Genomic DNA, 26,297 nt, shown 5'->3' with positions numbered 1-26,297 from the left:
TGGCCTCCCAAAGTGCTGGGATTACAGGCGTAAGCCGCTGCACCCAGTTTTGTTACTTTCATAAAAGCAGCAAGCAAACAATGTACATTAATCCACTGGAAACAGATGTGCTACTAAAGAGCTATCTTTCAAGTAATCAATTTAAGATGTCGTTGACCTATCAATTCTAAGGTCTTAGTTATGGCAACACTGAAAAATCTCAATCCCTTAGTTAAGATTCCATTCAACATTCATTCACTCAACAGATTTTAACTGAGTGCCCTTACTGTGCACATGATATATGCTAGGTGCTGTCACAAAATTAAAGATGTCATTGTTGTCCTCCAGATGCTTACATTGCTCTCAAGGATGTTACACGTACAATTATATAAGGCACACTGTATTATCAAACATAAAAACTGCAATAAGTTCAGGAAAAAAAGGAAGCACTTCCTAAAGGAAGCAATGTCTGAACCATAAGCCTGAAAGCTGGATCGGGTTCCAATAAAGTCAGAAAAATTAAGACCTCCAGAGAGAATAAACAGTTTGAATAAAGAAAGATAAACATCCTTTCTCCACTTATGTTAAGTACAGAAAATTAAGAGTACCAAATAAGTCTAATCAAATTTGAGCAAAAGCAATATTTTGCAATTCTCTAGAAATAATTGTTTCTTATCTATACAATCGTTACAAAATTTAAAAAAAAAAATTTTTTTTTGAGTCTCCTCTGTCACCCAGGTTGGAGTGTAACAGTGCGACCACAGCTCACTGCAACCTCTGCCTCCCAGGTTCGAGCAATTCTCCTGCTTCAGCCTCCCAAGTAGCTGGGACCACAGGCACGCACCACCAAACCCAGCTAATTTTTTGTATTTTAGGTAGAGATGGGGTTTCGTCATGTTGCCCAAGCTGGCCTTGAACTCCTGAGCTCAAGGGATCCACCCACCTTGGCCTCCCAAAGTTCTGGGATTACAGGCATGAGCCACTGTTCCTGGCAAAAATCTATTTTCAAGTTTCTCAAATAACTAAGTCCATAAAATACTGCAGAGGTGTTAACTTGAAAAGCCAGATCTGTCTTTCCAGAACAATTTACAAAGAAAAAAGTTATCACGGTGACATGCATGTCATGCTTACATTTAAACAGGGTTTTACAAATAGCATGGGGGGGAAGAGCAAAAACTGGTTTTAGAATGAGACAGACTTGGGTTTTGAAACTCAGCTCTACTGCTTACTAGCAGTTTGACTTTCAAAAGTTCCTTCTCTGAAAGCCGGTTTCCTTATCTGTAAAAAGGGAGACAACTACTCTGTAAGCAACTCCGCGTAGGGACAGAATGTGTATTACAGCATTCTTAACATAGAAGGTACTGGCCGGGCACGGTGGCTCAAGCCTGTAATCCCAGCACTTTGGGAGGCCGAGACGGGCGGATCACGAGGTCAGGAGATCAAGACCATCCTGGCTAACACGGTGAAACCCCGTTTCTACTAAAAAATACAAAAAACTAGCCGGGCGAGGTGGCAGGCGCCTGTAGTCCCAGCTACTCGGGAGGCTGAGGCAGGAGAATGGCGTAAACCCGGGAGGCGGAGCTTGCAGTGAGCTGAGATCCGGCCACTGCACTCCAGCCTGGGCGACAGAGCAAGACTCCACCTCAAAAAAAAAAAAGAAAAAAAAAAAAAATAATAATAATAATATAGAAGGTACTTAATGTTTCCATTAGTTTCTTTAATAAGGGAAGTAATAATTAATAATAAGCTATTCCACAAGCTGGAATTCTACAACAAAACTGATCATTCAATCAGTATCATATTAGATCAAAATTAAAAAGTAACTGACCCAGAGTATCATGTAAACCTTTATACCTCACCACTTTATATACTATTACATTAGCCTATAGGTACAGAGACTGTCTTCTAAACCACTGGTGAACATGATACAAAAGCCATTGCCTGTGACATACTGTACCTTTTGGTTTGATTTCTCTTCCCTTGAATGGTTAAAACGTGTAAGCTAACACAAACCTGTCACAGTCCGCTGGCCATCACTTAGGTTATTCCACCACTTGTTAATCTAAAACAGACGGAAAATTGCATATCACCATATGGGAGAAATTTCAGGCTACAAAAATGAAAAACTAGAAGAAAATGCCTTACACATAAAAGAGGAATTCCTCTTCTGTAAAAATCACTAGTGGCAACAGACATAATAAATACGTGGTAGAACGGAAAAGGCATGTGTTTTATAGTCAGGGAGCCCACATTCTCCACAAAGAACCACTGGATAGCTCTGGAACCTCAGACAATTATTTCTAAACTTCAGTTTCCTGACACATGAAATGGGACAATAGGTACACCTAGCAGTGTCGTCACAAGGAATAACAATAATGTAAAGCCCCTAGCACATTCGCAGATATAGACAGGTACCAAGGAAGTGATTATTCATACCAAGGTCCTATGTTTTAAAATTCTGAGAATATTGTCTACTAAACTGCACATTTTTAAAGATGCAGTAATGGTACTGGAGTTTAATAAATAGAGGAGCGTCCTAATTTTTCAGGGATACATGTTTAAAGTTTTATGGATGAAATATGCCTAGAATTTGCTTTACAATAATACAAGGGTGAAAAGGGAAGGGGAAAAAAGGGAAATAAATGAAAAAAAAATTGGCCCTGTGTTGGGGAACACTGAAACTGGATGATGATTCATCATACTATTCTCTCTACATTTGTATCTGCTTGAAATTTTCCATGATTAAAGTTTTAACATAAAAATATATTCTAACTATGAAATTAAACCAGAATCTGTTATTTTAAAAAAATCCAAGGTGAAAGAAACTACAGATTAGTATGTATAATTCCATTTCTTTTCTTTTTAAGAGACAGGGCCCCCCTATGTTGCCAACGCTGGTCTTGAACTCCTGGGCTGAAGCAATCCTCCCATCTCAGCCTCCCAAACTGCTGAGATTACAGGTGTGAGCTGCCACACCCAGCCAATTCCATTTCCATAATTATAATTACACTGTGTATGAGTTCCCAGATCTTACTTCATATATAGTGGCACGAAAGGGGTTCCCAGGGCTTTCATGTTTCCATGTTAAATTTATTTATTGTTTCAAAGTTCTTTAATGGGTATAGGTTTTATACATTAAACCTATCACTTAATTCTATTATAAACAAATCAATCTTTAAATGAAGATTATGTATACTGTTTGCATCATTTTTCACCATTCTCAAGAACCATTTGGGTACATTTGGATAGCAAAACTTCATGTGCAGACATGTGCTGAAAACCTATAGCTTTGTAAGAGATCCAGGATAATGGAATAGGTCAGTTTTACTATCTTCTCAAATACAAAGTTATTGTCATTTTCACCTGCAAATATTATCCACTGTTCTGGCGTGAAGCCTCTCTAACACAGACAGGGCTCACGCTTCTTGAATGTGCCCATGGAAAAACAAGGAGGAATGAATCCCTTTCCCTACTTAGAGAAAACTCAAAACATCATTAGTAAAAAGAAAATGCAAGGCTTCCTTCTCAGGCTCTTGCTGGCCGGGATCACATTGTTCCGAGGAAGGGGAAAAGTCAAGAAGATATCAACCCACTCGCCTGATTAGAAGGGAAATGAGTCATAAAAAACAAAAATGCTTGAAAACCAAACTTAACTAAAATCGCAGTGTTCAATATGTATTGACGAGTAAAAGAAATAAAATATTTGTATGTTTTATCCAAAAGCAAACATTTTTAAGAAATCAGTTAAGAAGAAAGAGAGCCATCAACTTGCATATAAAGTAAATAAAAAGCTCTAAAAGCTCCATATTTCTTTTTTTTTTTTTCGCATTTCATCTCGAACAGACACTTAATAGCAGGTATTTACCACAGGTGTGTAAATATGTCACTGAGAAACGTTTAAAACTTCTCTTGGGGCCAGGCACAGTGGCTCACGCTTGTGAAATTCCAGCACTTTGGGAGGCCAAGGTGGGAGGATCACTTGAGGCCAGGAGTTTGAGATCAGCCTGGGTAACAAAGTGAGACTCTTGTCTCCACAAAAAATGAAGTAACTGGCCCAGCGTGGCGACACATGCCTGTAGTCCCAGCTACTCAGGAGACTGAGATGGGAGGACTGCTCAGGCCCAGGAGTTTGAGGCTTCAGTGAGCTATGATCCCATCACTGCACTGAAGCCTAGGTGACAGAGTGAGACCCTGTCTCTTAGAAAAAAAAAAAAAAAAAACACTTGCTAGCTCTATCCCTAAGGCATACATATTTTGAAAAATTCCCTGCAGTTCAAACACGTACTCTAAAGCCGGGGTCCCCAGCGCCCCGGCTGCTGACCACTAGTGGTCCGCGGCCTGTTAGAAACTGGGCCACACAGCAGGAGGTGAGCAGTGGGAGAGCATTACCACCAGAGCTCTGCCTCCTGTCAGATCAGTGGCTGCATTAGAGTCTCATAGGAACGCAAACCCTACTGTGAGCTGCACATGTGAGGGATCTAGGTTGCATGCTCCTTATGACAATCTAATGCCTGATGATCTGAGGTGGAACAGTTTCATCCAATAACCATCTGCCCCTCTGCAACCCTGATCTGTGGAAAAATTGTCTTGCACGAAACCAGTCCCTGGTGCCAAAAGTTTGGGGACTGCTGCTCTAAAGCAATCCATCAAGGTGATCCAAGTAAAACAGTGCCCTTTAAACTTTAGTAGAGCTGAAATCCACTGAGATCCTTAAACTTTAGTAGAGCTGAGACATCCTCCACACAGAAACATTAACAACTATTAACATTAATTTCTTTTTTTTGGAGACAAGGTCTTGCTCTGTCGCCCAAGCTGGAGTGCAGTGACACAATCTCATCTCACTGCAACCTCTGCCTCTTGGGTTCAGGCGATTCTCCTGCCTCAGCTTCCTGAGTAGCTGGGGCCACAGGTGTGTACCACCACATCTGGCTAATTTTTGTATTTTTAGTAGAGATGAGATTTCACTATGTTGACCAGGCTGGTCTCGAGCTCCTGACTGCCTTGGCCTCCCAAAGTGCTGGGATTATAGACTTGAGCCACTGTGCCCAGCCAATATTAACTTTTTAAAATTTTTTATTTATCTTTTTTGAGACGGAGTCTCATTCTGTCGCCCAGGCTGGAGTGCAGTGATGTGATCTCGGCTCATTGCAAGCTCTGCCTCCTGGGTCCAAGCAATTCTCCTGCCTCAGCCTCCTGAGTAGCTGGGACTACAGGCGCCCGCCACCATGCCTGGCTAATTTTTTGTATTTTTAGTGGAGACAGGGTTTCACCATGTTACCCAGGATCGTCTCAATCTCCTGACCTTGTGATCCGCCTGCTTCAGCCTCCCAAAGTGCTGGGATTACAGGCGTGAGCCACCGCGCCCGGCCAACATTAACATTTTTAACAACTATCTGTGGTGATTTTTGATGCATGTGGGTGTAGGAACAGAATTCTGGAACACTGTTAAGTACAACACCAGACATATAAAACAGTAATAAATACTTACTATGAAGAATTAGGTGCACTGATTTGACATCTACAAATCTGATGTTGCCATTAACTAAAAGCAGTTCATAAATAACCAGGCTTCAAAACTTGAGATTACCAGTAGAGTAACTACAGTAAACTATAATCTATAGTGTATTTCAAAATATCTAGTGGAGAACAATTCAAATATACCTAGCATAAAGGATAAATGTTTAAAATGACAGATATTCAATTACTCAGATTTAATTATTACACATTATGTGAATGCACCATGTACACTGGAAACATGTACATCTATTAAGTATCAGTTTTTTAAAACTGTGATTAACTAGAAGAAAGAAAGCAGTGTTTATCTTTACCTCCTTTCTGAAGTCTCCTTCTTTTTGTGGTCTTATGCTATCCAACCAATCAGCTTTAATACCATCAAAATAACTCTGGACCCTGGATTTCAGTGATTCATATTGCCAAATAGCAGCTGATCCAAATGCACAGCCTGTAAACTATATAAAATTAGATATGTTACAAAATAGATTTAAGAGGGAAATAGATTTATACATATTTCCAAGGACAATACTTCATTGCCATTGCTTTTTACAAACCAACAGAAGGGAATACCTGGCACAGGAAAATCTAGTAAGTGAAAAGGGCTTTTTTTTTTTATTGAGATGGAGTTTCACTCATCTCCCAGGCTACACTGCAATGGTGCAACCTGGGCTCATCACAACCTCTGCCTCCCAGGTTCAAGAGATTCTCCTGCCTCAGCCTCTGGAGTAGCTGGGATTACAGGTACCTGCCCCTAGGCCCGGCTAATTTTTTTATTTTTAGTAGAGATGGGGTTTCACCATGTTGGCCAGAGAGGTCTCAAACTCCTGACCTCAGGTGATCCACCCACCTCAGCCTCTCGAAGTGCTGGGATTACAGGCGTGAGCCACCGTGCCCAGCCAAAAAGGACATTTTAATGTTTCCCATTTTATTAACTTCACAATACCCTGGGGCCTGTTTCCAGCTATAAATCCTCAAATAAAACTGAAAATACCAACTTAGCACTGCTTGAAATGCTGTACCAAATGAGGCCCATAAGTTTATTCTCTAGGGCTTACATAAGTGAGCCAGAATTTAATAATAAAAGCAATTATTAAATTCAGACTCCAGGCCAGGCGCAGTGGCCCACTCCTGTAATCCCAGCACTTTGGGAGGCTGAGGCGGGTGGATCACGAGGTCAGGAGATCGAGACCATCCTGGCTAACACAGTGAAACCCCATCTCTACTAAAAATACAAAAAATTAGCCGGGCGTAGTGGCGGGTGCCTGGAGTCCCAGCTACTCAGGAAGCCGAAGTAGGAGAATGGTGTGAACCCGGGAGGCAGAGCTTGCAGTGAGCCGACATCGCACCATGGCACTCCAGCCTGGGTGACAGAGCGAGACTCCGTCTCAAAAATGAAAAAAAATAAAAAATTCAGACTCTATAATCAGACTTCATGAGCCCAGCTCCTTCTCATGCCCCCTCCACCTGTCCTTACTTTAAGGGAGCCCAAACGGGACAAAGTACTTTAACACTGCATTTGTAGCAAGGTAGGTCATTCCTAGCAAAGTGAGCTCTTACCCCAACAGTAAAAAATAAAGGTTTTATGAGACTCCTTATAGGATAGGGAGACGGATAAAAGACTGTTTCTTCCACAGGAGGAATCAAAGCACTTCTCCTGTATGCTTCACCACTTGTCCCTGTGTCTGATCTTCGAGGTTCAACCTTCCTGGGTGCTTTTCTGAATCCGCATTTTTGCTGAATAAAGAAGTTAAACCTATGGGGCAAAAATAACAGATGAGAAACACAGTGGCATCTTGCAAACATCGACTTCTACGAACTTCCACTTGGCCTGCATCATCACCATCTCAGTTTCTCACTCTACAGTCCAAAAACAGCCAAGACTCCTACTCTCAGACAGAAATCAAAGTCACAAAATTCAACCTTTCTGGAAAAGGTGACACACAAACTACAGCAACTTCAGAGGATACTACTTTGGGCTATTACTTTATATCAGTCAGCAAAATAATTTGTATCCATCCTCCACACAGAAAGAATATGAAGAACTGGTAAAAAGCTAGAGAACTCTAAATTGTCCGTTTCTTTTTCTTTTCCTTTTTTTTGAGACAGGGTCTCCCTCCCTGTCACCCAGGCTAGAGTACAATTACTCCCTCCCTCTGTTGCCCAGTGGTATGATCATGGGCAGGTCTCAGCCTCCACGTCTCAGGTTCAACCGATCCTCCTGCCTCAGCCTCCCAAGTAGCTGGTACTATAAGCGTGGGCTACCACACTATTAATTTTTGTACATTTTGTAGAGTCGGGGTTCTGCCATGTTGCCCAAGCTAGTCTCAAACTCCTGGGCTCATGCAATCCTTCTGCTGTGGCCTCCCAAGGTGCCAGGACTACAGGCATGAGCCATGGTGCCCCACCAGTTGTCAGTTTCAATCAGAATGACTTCTGGTTTTTTTGTTTAAAGTTTGGTCAATTTCTGGAACAAATATTTAAACGTATTGTCCTTGAAGCCATTCCAAATTCAAATAATTATTTTATTTCTTAAGTATTGACCATTATAAATTAATATACTCCTCCCACCTCTCGCCTTCTTTATTTCACTGTTTTGGGGACATCCACCAAATTATTTGTGAGTTGTTACCCCAGCAGTAAAAAAAATTTGTTGTTTGAGTCTTTACAGCTTGACCTCCTCAAAACATCTGACACTACTGATGATGCCTCCTAATTCTAGCTTCTATAACAGCATTTCCTACTCTTCGAATTCGTAACTCCCAGTATCTTCCCCTTTTCCTCTACCCTAGTTCCTCTACCCCATTCAAACTCAACTCATATAAATTCTTGGAACAGTCTTCTTTTTCTTTTGTAAACCTGTAACTCTCGCAGGTCACAAAGCAAAGATCCCTTCCTGTTTGTACCCTGAACATATTATCCCTTCTTCTTCTTATTTTGAGACAGAGTCTTATTCTGTCACCCAGGCTGGAGTACAGTGACACAATCTTGGCTCACTGCAACCTCTGCCTCCAGATGCAAGTGGATTCTCCTGCCTCAGCCTCCCTAGTAGCTGGGATTATAGGCACACACCACCACACCTGGCTAATTTCTGTATTTTTAGTAGAGATGGGGTTTCACCATGTTGGTCAGACTGGTCTCGAACTCTTGACCTCAGGTGATCCACCCGTGTTGGCCTCCCGAAGTGCTGGGACTACAGGCATGAGCCACCACGTGCCTGGCTATCCCTTATTATTATAAGGGATAATAATGCATATTATTATGTAAGGGAGTAAGGGATATTATAATATCCCTTCTAGAAGGGATAGTATGTTGAAGAATATTATATATATAATACAACGAATAATATTCAGTGAGGAGTATCATAACATATTACCCCTTCTACTAGCCTCAAAGCTCCTCAAAAGCAGAGTTCAGGCAGGTCTTTTGTCTTTGTATCCCAGCCCCTAAAACAAGCTATTTGGTTGAATTTTTGTGGCCTCAATGACTTCTAAGCAGGTAAATGATTCACATTTATTTTAGTCCTAACCTCAACTTTCTACTCTGGTATTTCCAACTCTATATTGAATAATGGTACTTGGATATGCTCCCCATTACTTTAAAACCAACATATGCAAAATAGAACTAACTCATTCTCCTCTATAAACCCTTCCATTTTCTGACATACTCTTTCAGTAGGACCAGAGTTCTCTCAGTTACTGAGGTTAAAAATCTACGCTGGGGGCCAGGCACAGTGGCTCACGCCTGTAATCCCAGTACTTCAGGAGGCCAAGGCGGGTGGATCAGGAGGTCAGGAGTTTGAGACCAGCCTGGCCAATATGGTGAAACCTCGTCTCTACTAAAAATACAAAACTTAGCCAGGTGTAGTGGCACACACCTGTAGTCCCAGCTACTTGGGAGGCTGGGGCAGAAGAATCGTGTGAACCTGGGAGGCAGAGGTTGCAGTAGCCGAGATTGTACCATTGCTCTCCAGCCTGGGTGACAAAGCCAGACTCCATCTCAAAAAAAAAAAAAAAAAAAATCTAGGCTGGGCATGGTGACTCACACCTGTAATCCCAGCATTCTGGGAGGCCAAGGCAGGCAAATCACTTAAGGTCAGGAGTTCAAGACCAGCCTGGCAAACACTGGGAAACCCCATCTCCACTAAGAATACAAAAATTAGCTGGGCGTGATGGTGTGCACCTGTAATCTCAACTACTCGCGAGGCTGAGGCACAAGAAGTGCTTGAATCTGGGAGGTGGAGGTTACAGTGAGACAAGATCACATTACTGCACTCCAGCCTGGGTGACAGAGTAAGACCCTGTCTCAAAAAAAAAATAAAAATAAAAATAAATAAATAAATATATATATATATATATGTGTGTGTGTGTGTGTGTGTGTGTGTGTGTGTGTATCTATCTATATATATATGTCATTTTGGAGTTTTCCTTCCTTTATTCGTATTCAATTAAAAGCCAACTCCACCAAAAATACTTTTAAAATTCCTGGTCTAGTCCCTTATCTCATGCGTGGATCATGGCAACAGTTTCCTTTACTTCAAACACTTGAACCTGTTGCATGTTCTTCTAACCTCACATTGCTTTTCCTCAACATTCAATAGTTTCTCAAATGACCTTTTAGAAGGCCAAAAATCTCTTCCTAATTCTAATGCAACTCCTTAGTTCATCCCTTCTGGCCTGGAATACACCCACAATTTCCTAGCAGATCTCCTTGCTTCCAGTACTGCCCCACTCCAAGTGCATCCTTCACACTGTATTAAGAACAAATGTAATGTTCCCTGCAATAACTTTTCACCACCCCCATCAAACTCAGCACACATCCCTTAAATCTGACCCCTTCCTCTCTCTTGCCACTTTCTCCCTCCACCACCTCAAATTCTCTCTATACCTGTTATATTGACTTTCTCACAGTTCCTATGATCTGCTTTGCTCTCTTACCTATGACAATGCTACTCATATTTTGGTATATACTTCCTTTAACTTTTTTGGGCCCTTCAGATTTCAGTTAATATATCTCTTCCTCCAGGAAGTCTTCCCTAGCTGCCCCAGGCTGGGTACCTCTCTCCTTTGCACTTCTAGAGTTCCAAAGCAGTTTTTAAATACTTATCTCCATTACTGCCCATGCCTCCATTAGATTATAGTTTTATATTCATTATATCTCTACCACCAAGTCTAATCCCTAATAAAATAATTATGTTAGAATAAAAAAGGGATCAAAAAATGATTTAGTTTTATTCTGAATAACTCAAAGTAAGATGGTACTATACTCAAAGTAAGGTGGTACTACACTCAAAGGTGGTACTATACTCAAAGTAAGGTAGTACTATTCAATAAGATAAGGAAAATTGGAAGCCTGAAAATAGGCAACTGGGAGATAAGAGATGAACAATTCCATCTGGGGTACTGCTTAAAATGCTTGCAGTCATGGCAGCTTTATTCCTCTAGCTAAAAACTGAAACTTAAATTTCCATTAACAGGAGAAATTCTGTGGTATATTCATACAATGGAGTACTACACTTGGCCAAAAAAAAAAGGGGGGCGGGGAGAACTAATAATACATCATGGATAACTCCAAAAACACTTTTGGCAAAAGAAGTCAAACACAAAAGAGTGCATAATATGTGATTCTGTGATTTCCATTGCTAAGAAGTTGACAGACACAGGAACCTGTAATGACAAATATCAGATGAGCAACTGCTGGAATGGGTGGGGCTTGACAGGAAAGGAGCAAGAGGAAACTTTCTGGGATGATGGCAATCTATCTTGATTTAGGTGATAGTCACACAGGTGTATACATTTATCAGAATGCACTGGCTATGCATTTAATACTTATATATTTTACTATATGTAAATTACATCTCAATAAAGTATTTTAAAGATGCTCATAGGACATCCAGGTGGAGGTATCTTAATAAGCATTTTGGAAACAAATGAAACTCAGAATGATGGTATAGCTGCTACTACTATTACTTGCCTAGAATGCCTTTTTTTAAAATTTTTTTTTTTTTTTTGAGACGGAGTTTCGCTCTTGTTGCCCAGGCTGGTGTGTAATGGTGCGATCTCGGCTCACTGCAACCTCCACTTCCCAGGTACAAGCGATTCTCCTGTCTCAGCCTCCCAAGTAGCTCGGATTACAGGCATGCAATGCCACACCTGGCTAATTTTTTTTGTATTTAGTAGAGACAAGGTTTCACCATGTTTGCCAGGCTGGTCTCGAACTACTGACCTCAGGTAATCCACCCACCTCCGCCTCCCAAAGTGCTGGGATTACAGGTGTGTGCCACCATGTCCGGCCTAAGAATGCCCTTTCTTTTCAACACAGAGTCCACTCCTCAATTCAACTCAGAAATCACATAGTGAGGTAAGTGATGATAAAGTAATTTGACTTGAGATTTTAAATTCAGAATTTATACTTCCAAATAAGCGATATTCCTTTCAAAGAAACCTATTACAGAAAAAGCAGAAAAGGTCTGAGTAAGTTCATCTATCTTGGAAAGTTATGAACTTATTCAACCAATGGTACTGTTGCTCTAAATAGCTCTTAACTCCCTTCAGAGCCTGTTACCAGTCGTATAATGAATATCCTTTAGCAAACTCTGTTGAATAGCTCATCCCAAATCTATTTCCAACCCTTTCCCTTTGCCTGCTTTTTCTGTAATAGGAAATATCTTCACTTTTCCAGCCTCCCCTATAGCTAGTGGTAACCATATCACACAGAATTATGACCAAATGAAACGTAAGAATTTTTCAGGAGCCTCTTGCAAAGGTTTTGCTTACCTGATAAAAATGGACACGTCACTGATGTCAAGCACGCCCCCTTTTTCCTGCCTTAAATAGGGATATAATGCCTAGAGATGGAGCAGTCATCTCAAATGCCAAGAGAAAGGCCAAGAGATTCAGACACTAACCATAGACATTTTTGAGCCACTGAGCAAAGACACTAGCCGCTTACCTCCCATCATCCTATATTTGATAAATAACTCTCTCTCTTATTTAAACAACCACCAGTTTATTTACTGCCAAATGTATTCCTGGTATAATTTTTAAAGTGGCAGATGCTAACCTTCTGCAACCAGATTTGATTTTTTATTAAAGATCCCAAAATAACTTGGAGATAGGTCTAGTAAGTAAAGTTGCAATTAATTAATCAAAACAAGTAATGTCATTTTGGGGCAAAACAAAGGTGTATCATAAAGTAATAGGAATAAATTTACCATAAACAGGACAAGTTAACAGCCAGGCATGGTAGCTCACATCTGTAATCCCAGCACTTTGGGAGGCTGAGGCGGGAGGATCACCTGAGATCAGGAGTTTGACAGCAGCCTGGCCAACATGGTGAAACTCCACCTCTACTAAAAATACAAAACTTAACTGGGTGTGGTGGTGCACGCCTGTAATCCAAGCTGAGGCAGGAGAATCTCTAGAACCTGGGAGGCGGAGGTTGCAGTGAGCCGAGATTGGGCCACTGCACTCCAGTGTGACAGAGCTCCTGGGCGACACAGCAAGACTCTGCCTCAAAAAATAAATAAATTCATTAATTAACTAAAGATGGCAAGTTGTAACCCAGTAATGTTGGTTCCTAGCATTGGTCATGTACTGGACCAAGAAATACAGAGAATAAGAATCCTCTGTATTTCCAACAGCTGAATTCTACACAAACAATTCTAATAAAAAATTACTTCTGTCACCAATTCACTTAAAATTTTGAAGCACAAGTTTTAAAAGGAACATAAACACACTAGGTTGGGAATCTGGACTTGAAGCAAAGTCAGACCTTTTTGCCTAAAATATTTACCTCGAGGATCTCACCAGAAATGTGTGTCAAGCTGAGGACACTAAGAGTACATTACACAAGCTGGCCCCAGGGTTATCAGATGCAGTATACACATACTGAATACATCACACTCAGGCATACCTCGATTTACTGTACTTCACAGATGTCCCAAGTGTGTTACAAAAATTGAACGTCTGTGGCAACCATACATCTAGCTTGTCTTTTGGCACCATTTTTCCAACACCATGTGCTCACTTGGGGGTTCTGTGTCACATTTTGGTAATTCTCCCAACACTTTAATTTTTTCTTCTCTGTTATGGTGATTTGTGATCAGTGACCTTTGGTGTTACCACTGAAATTGTTTTGGGTGCCACAAACCACGACCATATGAAACACTGAACTTAATAATGCTGCGTAGGTTCTGACTGCTCTACAAACCAGCCATTGCCCTTCTTTCCCTCTCCTTGGACCTCCCCATTCCTTGGAACACAACAATATTGAAATTGGGTCAATTAATAACCCTATAATCACCGCTAAGTGTTCAAGTGAAAGGAACAGTCCCATGTCTCTTGCTTGAAATCACCAGAAATCTTTTTTTTTTTTTTTGAGATGGAGTTTCACCTATCACCCAGGCTGGAGTGCAGTGGCGTGATCTCGGCTCACTGCAACCTCCACCTCCCGGGTTCAAGCAATTCTCCTACCTCAGTCTCCCAAGGAGCTGGAATTACAAGCACCCGCCACCACACCCAGCCAATTTTTGTATTTTTAGTAGAGACAGGGTTTTGCCATGTTGGCCACACTGGTCTCGAACTCCTGACCTCAGGTGATCCACTCGCCTCAGCCTCCCAAAATGCTGGGATTACAGGCGTGAGCCACCACGCCCAGCCAACTAGAAATAATCAAGCTTAGTGAAGAAGTCATGTCAAAAGCTGAGATGGGCCAAAAGCTAAGACTGGCACAAATAGCCAACTTGTAAATACAAAGAAACAATTCTTGCCGGGCATGGTGGCTCACAGCTGTAACCCCAGCACTTTGGGAAGCTGAGGCAGGAAGATCACTTGAGTTCAGGAGTTTGAAACCAACCTAGGCACCATAGTGAGAGCCTATCTCTACAAAAAATTTAAAAATTAGCCAAGTGTGGTGGCTTGCACCTATAGTACTAGCTACTTGGGAGGTTGAGGTGGGAAGATTGCTTCAGCTCAGGAGGTCAAGGTTGCAGTGAGCTACAAATGCACTACTGCACTCCAACCTGGGTGACAGAACTAGACTCTGTCTCAACAACAAGAGCAAAACTACTGAAGGAAATTTTAAGTGCTACTCCTGAGAAGAGAAAAATAGTAGGCTGGGTGTGGTGGCTCACACCTGTAATCCTAGAACTTTGGAAGGCAGAGACGGGCGGATCACCTGAGGTCAGGAGTTCAAGACCAGCCTGGACAACAATGTGAAACCCCATCTCTACTAAAAATACAAAAATTAGCCGGGTGTGACAGCGGGCACCTGTAATCCCAGCTACTACGGAGGCTGAGGCAGGAGAATCGCTTGAACGTGGGAGGTGGGGGCTGCAGTGAGCCGAGACTGTGCCACTGTACTCCAGCCTGGGTGACAGAGCAAGACTCCATCTACCCCCACCTCCCCATCACACAAACAAAAAAAGATAAACAGTAAGAAAGCAAAACAGCCTTATTGCCAACATGGAGAAAATTACAGTGGTCTGAATAGAAGATCAAACCAGCCACAACATTCCCTTAAGCCACAGCCAACCCAGAGCACGATTAACTCTCTTCAATTCTATGAAGGCTGAGAGAATTGAGGAAGCTGCAGAAAAGTCTGAAGCTAGCAGAGGTTGCTTCATGAGATTTAAGGAGAGAAGCTGTCTCTATAATATACAAGAGCAACTTGAAGCAGCAAGTGCTAACGTAGAAACCGCAGCAACTTATCAAGAAGATCCTAAGATGAAGGTGGCTATACTAAACAGATTTGCAAAGTAGACAAAACAGCCATCTGTTGGAAGAAGACGCCATCTAAGACTTTCATAGCTATAGAGAAGAGGCAATGCCTGGCTTCAAAGCTTCAAAGGACAGGCTGACTTCATTAGACACTAATGCCATTGGTGACTAAGTTGAATCCAATGCTCATTTACCATTCTGAGAATTCTAGAACCCTTAAGAATGATAGTAAACTACTCTGCCCGTGCTCTATTAATCAAACAACAAAGCCTAGATTACAGCACACCTGTTTACAGCATGGTTTATGGAATACTTTGTTTATTTTTACTTTTTGAGATGGAGTCTCACTCTGTCACCCAGGCTAGAAGTGTAGTGGCACGATCTCAGCTCACTAAAACCTCCACCTCCCAGGTTCAAGTGATTCTCCTGCCTCAACCCTCCGAGCAGCTGGGATTACAGGCACCTGCCACCACGTCCAGCTAATTTTTGTGTTTTTAGTAGAGACGGGGTTTCACCATGTTGGCCGGGCTGGTCTTGAACTCCTGACCTCAGGCGATCCACCCACCTTGGCCTCCCAAAGTGCTGGGATTACAGGAGCAAGCCACCGTGCCCAAACAGTTTACCAAATATTTTAAGCCCAATGTTGAGACCACATGCTGAGAAAAAAAATTCCTCTCAAAATATTACTGTTCATTGACAGTGTGTCTGGTCACCCAAGAGCTCAGATGCACAGATACAAGAAGATGAATGTTGTTTTCATGCCTGCTAACACAATATCCATTCTGCATCCACACACACCAAGGAATAATTTCAACTTTCAAGTCATATTATTTAAGATTTAAGAAATACATTTTGTTTTTTCTTCCCCCCTATGAAATACATTTTGTAAAAAAAAAAGAAAGAAAGAAAGAAAGAAAAAGAAATGCATTTTGTAAGACAAGAGCCACAGAGTGATTCTTCTGATGGATCTGGGCAAGGTAAACTGAAAAGGTTCTGGAAAGGATCTACCATTCTGGATGTCATCGGGAACATTCATGATTCATGAGAGGAGGTCAAAATATCAACATTAACAGGAGTTTAGAAGAAGTTGATTACAACACTCAATTATGACTTTGAGGGGCTCAAGACTTCAGTGGAGGAAGTAACTGCAGATGCAGTAGAAATAGAAACGGAACTAAGGGCTGGGTGCAGTAGCTCATGCCTGTAATCCCAGTACCTTGGGAGGCCGACGTGGGCAGATCACCTGAGGTCAGGAGTTCAAGACCAGCCTGGACAACATGGTGAAACCCCGTCTCTATTAAAAATACAAAAAAATTAACCGGGCATGGTGGTGGGTGCCTGTAATCCCAGCTACTTAGGAGGCTGAGGCAGGAGAATCGCTTGAACGGGGGAGGCAGAGGTTGCAATGAGCCAAGATTGCCTCACTGCACTCCAGCCTGGGCGACAGGAGTGAAACTCCATCTCAAAAAAAAAGAAATAGCAAGAGAACTAGAATTAGAAGTGGAGCCTGAAGATGTGACTGAACTGCTGCAATCTCATGATCAAACTTGAATAGATGAGAAGTTGCTTCTTATGGATGAACAAAGAAAGTGGTTTCTTGAGATAGAATCTACTCCTGGTGAAGATGCTGGGAACACTGTTGAAAGGACAACAAAGGATTTAGATGATGACATAAACCAAGTTGATGAAGCAGCGGCACGGTTTGAGAGGATTTACTCCTACTTTGAAAAAAGTTCTACTGCGGATAAAATGCTATCAGGCAGCATCACATGCTACTGAGAAATCTTTTGTGAAAGGAGGAGTCAATTAACATGGCAAACTTCATGTTGTCTTATTTTAAGAAATTGCCACCACTACTCCAAACTTCAGTAACCACCACTCTGATCAGTCCGCAGCCATCAACAGAGGCAAGACCCTCCACCAGCAAAAAGATTACGGCTCACTGAAGGCTCAGATTATCATTAGAATTTTTTAGTAATAAAGCATTTTTAAATTCAGGTATCCACATCTTAACAAACCACTCTAAAATGCACTGGCTTAAAACCATAATTTATTATTATTATTATTTTTTTTGAGACAGTGTCACCCAGGCTGGAGTGCAGTGGCATGCTCTCGGCTCACTGCAACCTCCGCCTCCCAGGTACAAGCAATTCTCCTGTCTTAGCCTCCCGAATAGCTGGGACTACAGGTATACACCACCACATCTGGCTAATTTTTGTATTTTTAGTAGGGATGGGGTTTCACCATATTGGTCAGGCTCATCTCAAACTCCTAAGCTCAAGTGATCCATCCGCCTCGGCCTCCCAAAGTTCTGGGATTACAGGTGTGAATCACCATACCCAGCCTACTTTTTCTTGTTTTTAAAGAGATGGGTTCTTGCTATGATGACCAGGCTGGTCTCAAACTCCTGGTTTCAAGTGATCCTCCCATCTTAGCCTCCCAACGTGCTAGGGTTATAGGCATGAGACACCACGCCTGGCCTAAAACTGTAATTTATTATTTCTCATGATTCTCTAGGTTAGCTGCCCCCAACTGGGGACCGATTCCACTGGTCTCACCTGGATCACTCAACGCAGCCAGTACTCTTGACTGCTTAATCAGAGCTGGAGAGTCTAAGATGGCCTCACTCGTACCTGGAGCCTTAGAGCTGGCTGTCTGCTGGCTCTTTCTCCACCCAGTCCTTGGTGTTCAGTAGTCTAGCGGGGGCTTCTATCATGACAAAGGGAGTGTTCCAAGTGGGCAAAGGCAAAAGCTGCAAGGTCTTCTGAGGCTGCCTCTGGACTTTGCACAATATTACTTCCACCACATGCTACCAGCCAAACAAAGCCACAAGTCCAGCCCAGCTCCAAGGAATGGGGAAGCTGACTCCAACTTTGGATGAGAACTACAAAATATTGTGGCCATGGTTTTTTAACTACCACACTAGATGTGGCAGAGGCAGTCATGACTCCCAGTCTAGAGCAGTAATTCTCATTCTGGCTATACATTAGAACTGCCAGGTGAGCTCTTAAAAGTCCTACACCATGGTTCTACCTCATATCAATTAAATTAGAATCTCTAGGACTGGGCCCAAGGCCTCAGTAGTTGTAAGACCTCCCCGGGTGATTCTCATGTGCCGCCAGAGTCAAGATCTATTCATACCACAGGTTTGGGGAAACTTTAGTCTACATACAGATCACCTGGAAATCTCATTAAAAACATTCTAATTTAGTAGGTCTGGGGCAAGGTGAGTCTGAAATTTTGCATATCTAAACAAGCGCCTAAATTAGGGGTTGTCAAACTATGGCCTATAGAGTGGATTTGAGCCTCCAACTAAAAATGGTTTTTACATGTTTAAAGGGTTGTTTAAAAGGAAAGCGTAAGAATATGTGACAAAGACCACATGCGGTCATATTTTCTATCTGACCTTTTACAAACTAAGTTTACCAAATCCCTGTCCTAGATGATGCCCCAACTGCTAGTTCATGAACCACTTGGAATAGCAAGGAGCTAGAACCCGATTCCTCACTCTTCCAGCAATACTTGTACTTAAATTAGAATGGTTTGTTGTCCCACAGATTAATCCTATCTAGGTAATAAAACAAAGAATTCCAATACAAATGCTTCACTAGGACTGGCTCCCAGCATCTATGCCCTCTTCTCCTTTTCCAAACCATACCCTAGAATTTCCAGCCACTTCGTTTGATTAGAGCCCACGATTGACTTAAGCCAACTTTCACATCCCATTCCCTGGCAACTTCAAGGGATTCAAGGATGGGCACCTGTCCCAAGTTAGGCCAATCTGGTCCAGTGAAATTCAATTTCAAGATTTTGTTTGTGATAACGGAGAAGACAACTTTTTTTTCTGCCAGATTTGCATCTAAAAATGTAGAGCCCCAAGAGCTGCTGGCAGCCATCTTATAACCACAAGGAGAGAGCATGCTGAGAGAATAAAGCCAACATTTAGGAAGCAGAGACAAGCCATGGAGAAAATAGTGTCTGGTGACAATTTGAGACACTGGACTTATCTCACTAGAAGCCAGTCCTACCTCTACATTTTTGAACTGCATAAACCAATAAATTCCCCTAATAATTTAGGTCAGTTCGAGTTTGGTTTTCTATTGGCATAAGGATGCTTTTAGATGTAGTATGTTTATTACATATTATATAAGGTACATTTTCTTTATAGTGAGCTTTCATTTTAAATTTCCTTTTTTTTGCGGCGGGGGGGTGGTCCTCACTCTGTCACCCAGGCTGGAGTGCAGTGGCACTATCTCAACTCACTGCAACCTCTGCCTCTCGAATTCAAGTGATTCTCCTACCTCAGCCTCCCAAGTAGCTGGGATTACAGATGCGTGCCATCAGGACAGGCTTTTTCTTTTTTTTTTTTTTTGTATTTTTAGTAGAGATGAGGTTTCGCCATACTGGCCATGCTAGTCTCAAACTCCTGACCTCAGGTGATCTGCCTGCCTCGGCCTCCCAATGTGTCGCCCAAAGTGCTGCCAAAGGATTACAGGCGTGAGCCACTGCACCCGGCCTTAAATTTCTTTAAGTGTGAAACAAGGAAAAGCATAATATCTCTAATTGCAAATGTTTGCGATCTTATTCACAGGTTTAGGTTATTCACCTCTTCCCAATCGGATGGGTATATAAGATTGGAAAAATAAATTACCTACCGGAATAAGTTGGAAAACAAAGTGAAGTGCTGCAATAAAATGGATGGGAATGGGAAAGAGGGTCCCTTGAGGCATATACCAACTCACGAAGGCAGGCCTGCCTTGACCCTGCTGCTTTGGTCCTTCTGCCAGCAGCTGGTGATTTGTGGAAGCAATCAAATGTGCTCAAAGTGGGAGGGTGTCATGAATACTTAAGTTGCCACCAGCCACACAGTTATGGTTTAGTTTTTTTTGTTGTTTGTTTCTGTTTTTTTTTTTTTTTTTTGAGACGGAGTCTCGCTCTGTCGCCCAGGCTGGAGTGCAGTGGCCAGATCTCAGCTCACTGCAAGCTCCGCCTCCCGGGTTTACGCCATTCTCCTGCCTCAGCCTCCCGAGTAGCTGGGACTACAGGCACCCGCCACCTCGCCCGGCTAAGTTTTTGTATTTTTAGTAGAGACAGGGTTTCACCGTGTTAGCCAGGATGGTCTCGATCTCCTGACCTCGTGATCCGCCCGTCTCGGCCTCCCAAAGTGCTGGGATTACAGGCTTGAGCCACTGCGCCCGGCCGTTTCTGTTTTTTTTTTTTTTTTTTTTTTTTGAGACGGAGTCTTGCTCTGTCTCCCAGGCTGGAGTGCAGTGGCCGGATCTCAGCTCACTGCAAGTTCCTCCTCCCGGGTTTACGCCATTCTCTCGCCTCAGCCTCCCAAGTAGCTGGGACTACAGGCGCCCGCCACCTCGCCCGGCTAAGTTTTTGTATTTCTTTTAGTAGAGACGGGGTTTCACCGTGTTAGCCAGGATGGTCTCGATCTCCTGACCTCGTGATCCGCCCGTCTCGGCCTCCCAAAGTGCTGGGATTACAGGCTTGAGCCACTGCGCCCGGCCGTTTCTGTTTTTTAACACAGAGTTTTGCTCCTGTTGCCAGGTTGGAAGTGCAATGGTATGATCTCGGCTCACTGCATCCTCCGCTTCCGGGGTTCAAGTGATTCTCCTTCCTCCAACTCCCAAGTAGCTGGGATTACAGGCGCCCGCCACCACGCCCAGGCTAATTTTTGTGTTTTTAGTTGGGGGGGGGGTGTCACCACATTGGCCAGGCTGGTCTTGAACTCCTGACCTCAGGTGACCCGCCCACCTCGGCCTCCCAAAGTGCTGGGATTACAGGCATGAGCCACCGTGCCCAGCCAGTTCAGATTTTTTTTTAAAAAATACAATCCTATAACTTTTAAGTAGAAAAAGTTATACCAATATATTTGTTGACCTAATGGTGAGTGACAACACAGTCTCATAAATGTTTTGGTTTTTTGTTTCGTTTTTTGGGTTTTTTGAGACAGGGTCTCACACTCTTACTCAGGCTGGAGGGCAGTGGCACCCTCATAGCTCACAGCAGCCTTCACCTTCACCTTCCCGGCTCAAGCAATCCTCCTACCTTAGCCCCCCAAGTAGCTGGGACCAGAGGCAAGCACCACCATACCCACTAATTTTTTTAAATTTTTGTAGAGACAGGAGTCTCCCTATATTGCCCAGGCTGGTCTCAAACTCCTAGACTCAAGTTATCTTCCTGCCTCAGCCTCCCAAAGTGCTGGGACTGCAGGCCTGTGCCACCGCACAGCCATTGTGCATTTTTTTTTTTTTTTTTTTGAGATGAAGTCTCGCTCTTGTCCCCCACGTTGGAGTGCAATGGCACTATCTCGGCTCACTGCAACCTCCGTCTCCTGGGTTCAAGCGACTCTCCTGCCTCGGCCCCACCGAGCAGCTGGGATTACATGCGCCTGCCACCATGCCTGGCTAATTTTTGTATTTTTAGTAGAGACAGGGTTTCACCATGTTGGCCAGGCTGGTCTAGAACTCTTGACCTCAGGTGATCCATCCGCCTCAGCCTCCCAAAGTGCTGGGATTACAGGTGTGAGCCACCATGCCCGGCCTGTGCATTGTTTTTAAGAGTGCAAGGGTAAAGACCATACAACTTAAATATACAGGTCAGCGCTAATGTTTATGTTACTTAAGATTTTTATGAACAAATTAAGTAGAAATGGCCTAATGTTTAAATGGAGACAAAATGTGTCTAAGCATACACAACTGATTAGATTCATTCTACTTAAAACAAAATAGAGCCCGAGGCATGGTAGTGCGTACCTGTAGTCCTTGCTACGAGGGAGGCTGATGAGGGGGGATCCCTTGAACCCAGGAGTCTGGGGCTGCAGTGAGCTATGATAGTGCCACTGCACTTCAGCCTAGGTGACAGAACTCACCTCTTAAAAATACAAAAGATAGGGGCCGGGCGCGGTGGCTCAAGCCTGTAATCCCAGCACTTTGGGAGGCCGAGACGGGCGAATCACGAGGTCAGGAGATCGAGACCATCCTGGCTAATACGGTGAAACCCCGTCTCTACTAAAAAATACAAAAAAAAACTAGCCGGGCGACGAGGCGGGCGCCTGTAGTCCCAGCTACTCGGGAGGCTGAGACAGGAGAATGGCGTGAACCCAGGAGGCGGAGCTTGCAGTGAGCTGAGAGCCGGCCACTGCACTCCAGCCTGGGCGGCGGCAGAGCAAGACTCCGTCTCAAAAAAAAAAAAAAAAAAAAAAAAAAAAAAAAAAAAAAAAAAAAAAATACAAAAGATATTGGGTGGGAGGTTGGATTCTACATAAACTCTGGCATACCGAAATTATTTTCTTGACCCCATCTTGAGTTAATAGATGGTCAGTTAAAACAAAATATAACATACACGACTGACTAATATGTCAAGTATCTTACTTAAAAGTATTTTGAGGCTAGGCATGGTGACGGAAGCCTGTAATCCCAACACTTTGGGAGGCTGAGGCGGGCAGATCACTTGAGACCAGGAGTTCGAGACCAGCCTGGCCAACATAGCAAAACCCCGTCTCTACAAAAAGCACAAAACTTAGCCAGGCATCATGGTGGTGCATGCCTGTAATCCCAGCTACTCGGGAGGCTGAGGCAGGAGAACAGCTTGAACCTGGGAGGCAGAAGTTATAATGAGCTGAGATCGTGCCACTGTACTCCAGCCTGGGCAACAGAGCAAGAGTTTGCCTTTAAAAATAAATAAATAAATAAATATATATATATAGAGAGAGAGAGAGAAAGGTAGACACTATATCTCAATATAAACTTTCCATCCAAATGGCAAGCTTTTTAAAAATATAAAATGTTAAGTATTACAATTCAACTACTTTCTTCCGTTGGATAGTTTCATACAATTGGTAAATTAAGCAGGTTTCCACTTTCAAGCCTCAAATCTTGGTAACAGTAAAGTTTACAAAGAGCCCAAATGAGATTTTTTTTCCCTTTTGTGTGAAAGGCCAGATAGAAGGTATTTTGGTCTTTGTGGAGTACTGAAATCTGTCACATGCTACTATTTTTGTTTTACAATCCTTTAAAAACGTAAACCAAGGCCGGGCGCGGTGGCTCAAGCCTGTAATCCCAGCACTTTGGGAGGCCGAGACGGGCGGATCATGAGGTCAGGAGATCGAGACCATCCTGGCTAATACGGTGAAACCCCGTCTCTACTAAAAAATACAAAAAACTAGCCGGGCGACGAGGCGGGCGCCTGTAGTCCCAGCTACTCGGGAGGCTGAGACAGGAGAATGGCGTGAACCCGGGAGGCGGAGCTTGCAGTGAGCTGAGAGCCGGCCACTGTACTTCCAGCCTGGGCAGCAGAGCAAGACTCCGTCTCAAAAAAAAAAAAAAAAAAAAACGTAAACCATTCCTGGCTGGTGGGCCGCCTTGGGCCTGCAGTAGTTTTCAGACCCTAGTATCTCCACCTAGAGTGCTTGTAAAATGCAAATTCCTGGTCCCACTTCCGGCCTATTATTAATATATCAAATGACAAGGATTGGGTCATTCTTCTGCACGCTAATTTCAGAACCGTAAGAACTCAACATACAGCTAATAAAGGTTATTATTAGACTCAAGTTATCTTCCTGCCTCAGCCTCCCAAAGTGCTGGGACTGCAGGCCTGTGCCACCGCACAGCCATTGTGCTTTTTTTTTTTCTTTTTTTGAGATGAAGTCTCGCTCTTGTCCCCCACGCTGGAGTGCAATGGCGCGATCTCGGCTCACTGCAACCTCCGTCTCCTGGGTTCAAGCGATTCTCCTGCCTCAGCCCCACCGAGTAGCTGGGATTACATGTGCTACTAATAAAGCTAAAAACCTAATAAAGGTTATTAGCTGTATGTTGAGGTAACTGATACTGTTAACTTTAAGAAGTTATTTCCAGAGGCAAATGCTCTATTTCAGGCCTCCATTCTCATGTATATTTTTTATGCAACCACGAAAATGTCATTTTCAGACTTTCTATACAAATGGCAAGCTTTTCAGACATTAAATACTAATCTTCAACATTTCATGTGTTTCTTCTTCACTGTTTCAAATGGTCTTCATGCTCAGTTTTTACTAGGGGCTCATTAGTTTTCCTTTGCTTCCCCTTCCTAAAACCAGCACGGTGATGTGCACATAAATCTTAAATGTTTCACACACTTCCTGTTGCTTCCTAATACACGTACAGTATTTATTTTAGATGGCGTCTCACTCTGTTGTTCAAGCTGGAGTGCGATGGCATGATCTCGGCTCACTGCAACCTCCACCTCCCGGGTTCAAGCCATTCTCCTGCCTCAGCCTCCAGAGTAGCTGGGATTACAGGCGCCCGCCCCGCTAGTTTCTTGTATTTTTAGTAGAGGCAGGGTTTTGCAATGTTGGCCAGGCTGGTCTTGAACTCCTGACTTCAGGCGATCCATCTGCCTCAGCCTCCCAAAGTGCTAGGATTACAGGCGAGTGAGCCACCACGCCCGGCCAGTATTAATCTTTCCCCCCCCCCCCCCTTAAACTACGCAATCTCAAACGGGATTACCACCTCCACCTGTCCTCACTTTCCACCTCCCCAGGAGTTCAAGATTAGTGCCTGACAGATCCATGTTAGTGTATGAAGATACAATGAATTGAGGTTTTCACAAGTCCCTGATAAAACTCACCTTTAATGCTTGTAGGTCATACAGGTTCTTCCACTCTACCCACCCCCTCCTGACTGTGATTTGATAGGGCTGGGGTGAGGCCTGGGACATAAAAATACCACACAAACTCTCCAGGTGATCCTTGTCCGCCACATTAGAGCCTCGATTATTTATCATTGACTATCCCATGTGTTGATAAACAATGTTTCTTATTACCAGCAATCAGGTGGATTCGAGGCACCCATCTAACCAAGTCAGAAATTGGGAGGAGTGAAGTTCTGAACAAAAGAGGAGAAAAATTTTCAAAGCCAAATGCACATCAGATTCTTAAACAGGTGAGGAATTTCTCTCTTCTCTCTCAAATTAGAAATGAATTACTGTGATGCAAAAATCAGCAATACTGATAGACCATACACTTCACACTTCTACTCGGAAGGTTCGGTAGTTTTCTTTCCGAATCAACCGGAAACCAAATCTTCCACTGTCTCAATTCAACAGTAAAGCCTCTCCCACGACTTTGCCAGACACAAAGTGATACCCTCCCTCAGACTTCGTCCTCCCTTAGCTCACTACAAGCTAAAGAAGGCGACTGGTTGTAATGGAACATAACCGTTATAATTAGATGGAAAAAGAATAAAAACCGCCATTCTACCAGCTGTACTAACTGCTTCACTTAGAAACTGGCTCAACAGTTTTCTCTCGGGATTATGAAGTGCGGCACGCATGAACCTTCAGCTTAGTTCCCCTTCCAGTCACGTCCTTCCCAATGGGAAAGGAGAAAGCGCAGGCTCGCGGAGGGCTAGGCTAGGATGCGCAAGGGGAGCGAGAAGCGAGGACTGGACGGAGGCGAGAGAGGAGAGAGAAGGGGCAGGTAAGGTGAAGGGGGTGAGCTGGGGGCAGCACAAGAGGCCCAGACGGCCTCCGCCCCCGAGGATACACTGCCAGAGCTCAGGGACCAAGAGGCGAGAAGACCAGAGCAGCTGCCCTTACCTGTGTCCCAGCAGCCGCTGCGGGGCTAGGGCCACAGTGAGCTCCTCGCAGCTGCGGCCGTCCACCGACGCAGCCCATGCCTGGCCACAGCCCCAGCCTCTCTGCGCCCAGCCTCGCCACGCCATCTTCCCAACCTCTGCCCCACCATGGCCTGACCTTACCCACCCCAGCTGCGCAACTACTTCCGGGGCGAAGGAAACACCATAGAGCGCGAGGAGCAGTCTAGAGCGCCCCCGCGCGGCTGAGTGGCAGCCGAAGCAGCCACGGTGCCCGGAGGAGTGGCTGGCGCCCTTCTCTACCACCGCTTCCCCTCCCACCGCTCAGTCGGCTCCCGGAGCGACCTGCGAGAGTGCCCCGGCCTCCCCTCATTTGTAGATGAGGAGGATGAGACCAGAGCGAAGAGGGACAACTGACATTTTTTTTTTGAGTAAGGGCACATACCAGGCGCTTTCCCTAAGATCGCATTTAATCGTTACAGCACTGCTAGAGGCAGATGTCATCACT

At 43.6% G+C, this 26,297-nt stretch overlaps 1 protein-coding gene across 1 annotated transcript in view; it reads right to left on the bottom strand.

Annotated features, from left to right (window-relative positions):
- The window catches only part of PARL (presenilin associated rhomboid like), a 56,996-nt gene extending 31,023 nt beyond the window's left edge, over window positions 1-25,973 (bottom strand). The window contains exons 1-4 of the mRNA XM_030931440.1: window positions 25,794-25,973; window positions 7,051-7,246; window positions 5,808-5,948; window positions 1,993-2,041 (exon numbers count right to left, since the gene is read on the bottom strand). Coding sequence (XP_030787300.1) covers window positions 1,993-2,041; window positions 5,808-5,948; window positions 7,051-7,246; window positions 25,794-25,918 — 511 coding nt within the window. The 5' untranslated portion in view covers window positions 25,919-25,973. The remainder of the gene's footprint in view (window positions 1-1,992; window positions 2,042-5,807; window positions 5,949-7,050; window positions 7,247-25,793) is intronic.
- Between the last annotated feature and the right edge of the window lie 324 nt (window positions 25,974-26,297).

The sequence above is a fragment of the Rhinopithecus roxellana genome, chromosome 1 (assembly GCF_007565055.1).
Source record: "Rhinopithecus roxellana isolate Shanxi Qingling chromosome 1, ASM756505v1, whole genome shotgun sequence".
NCBI classification, from domain to species: Eukaryota; Metazoa; Chordata; class Mammalia; order Primates; family Cercopithecidae; genus Rhinopithecus; species Rhinopithecus roxellana.
This window is presented reverse-complemented; position numbering and strand designations above follow the sequence as displayed.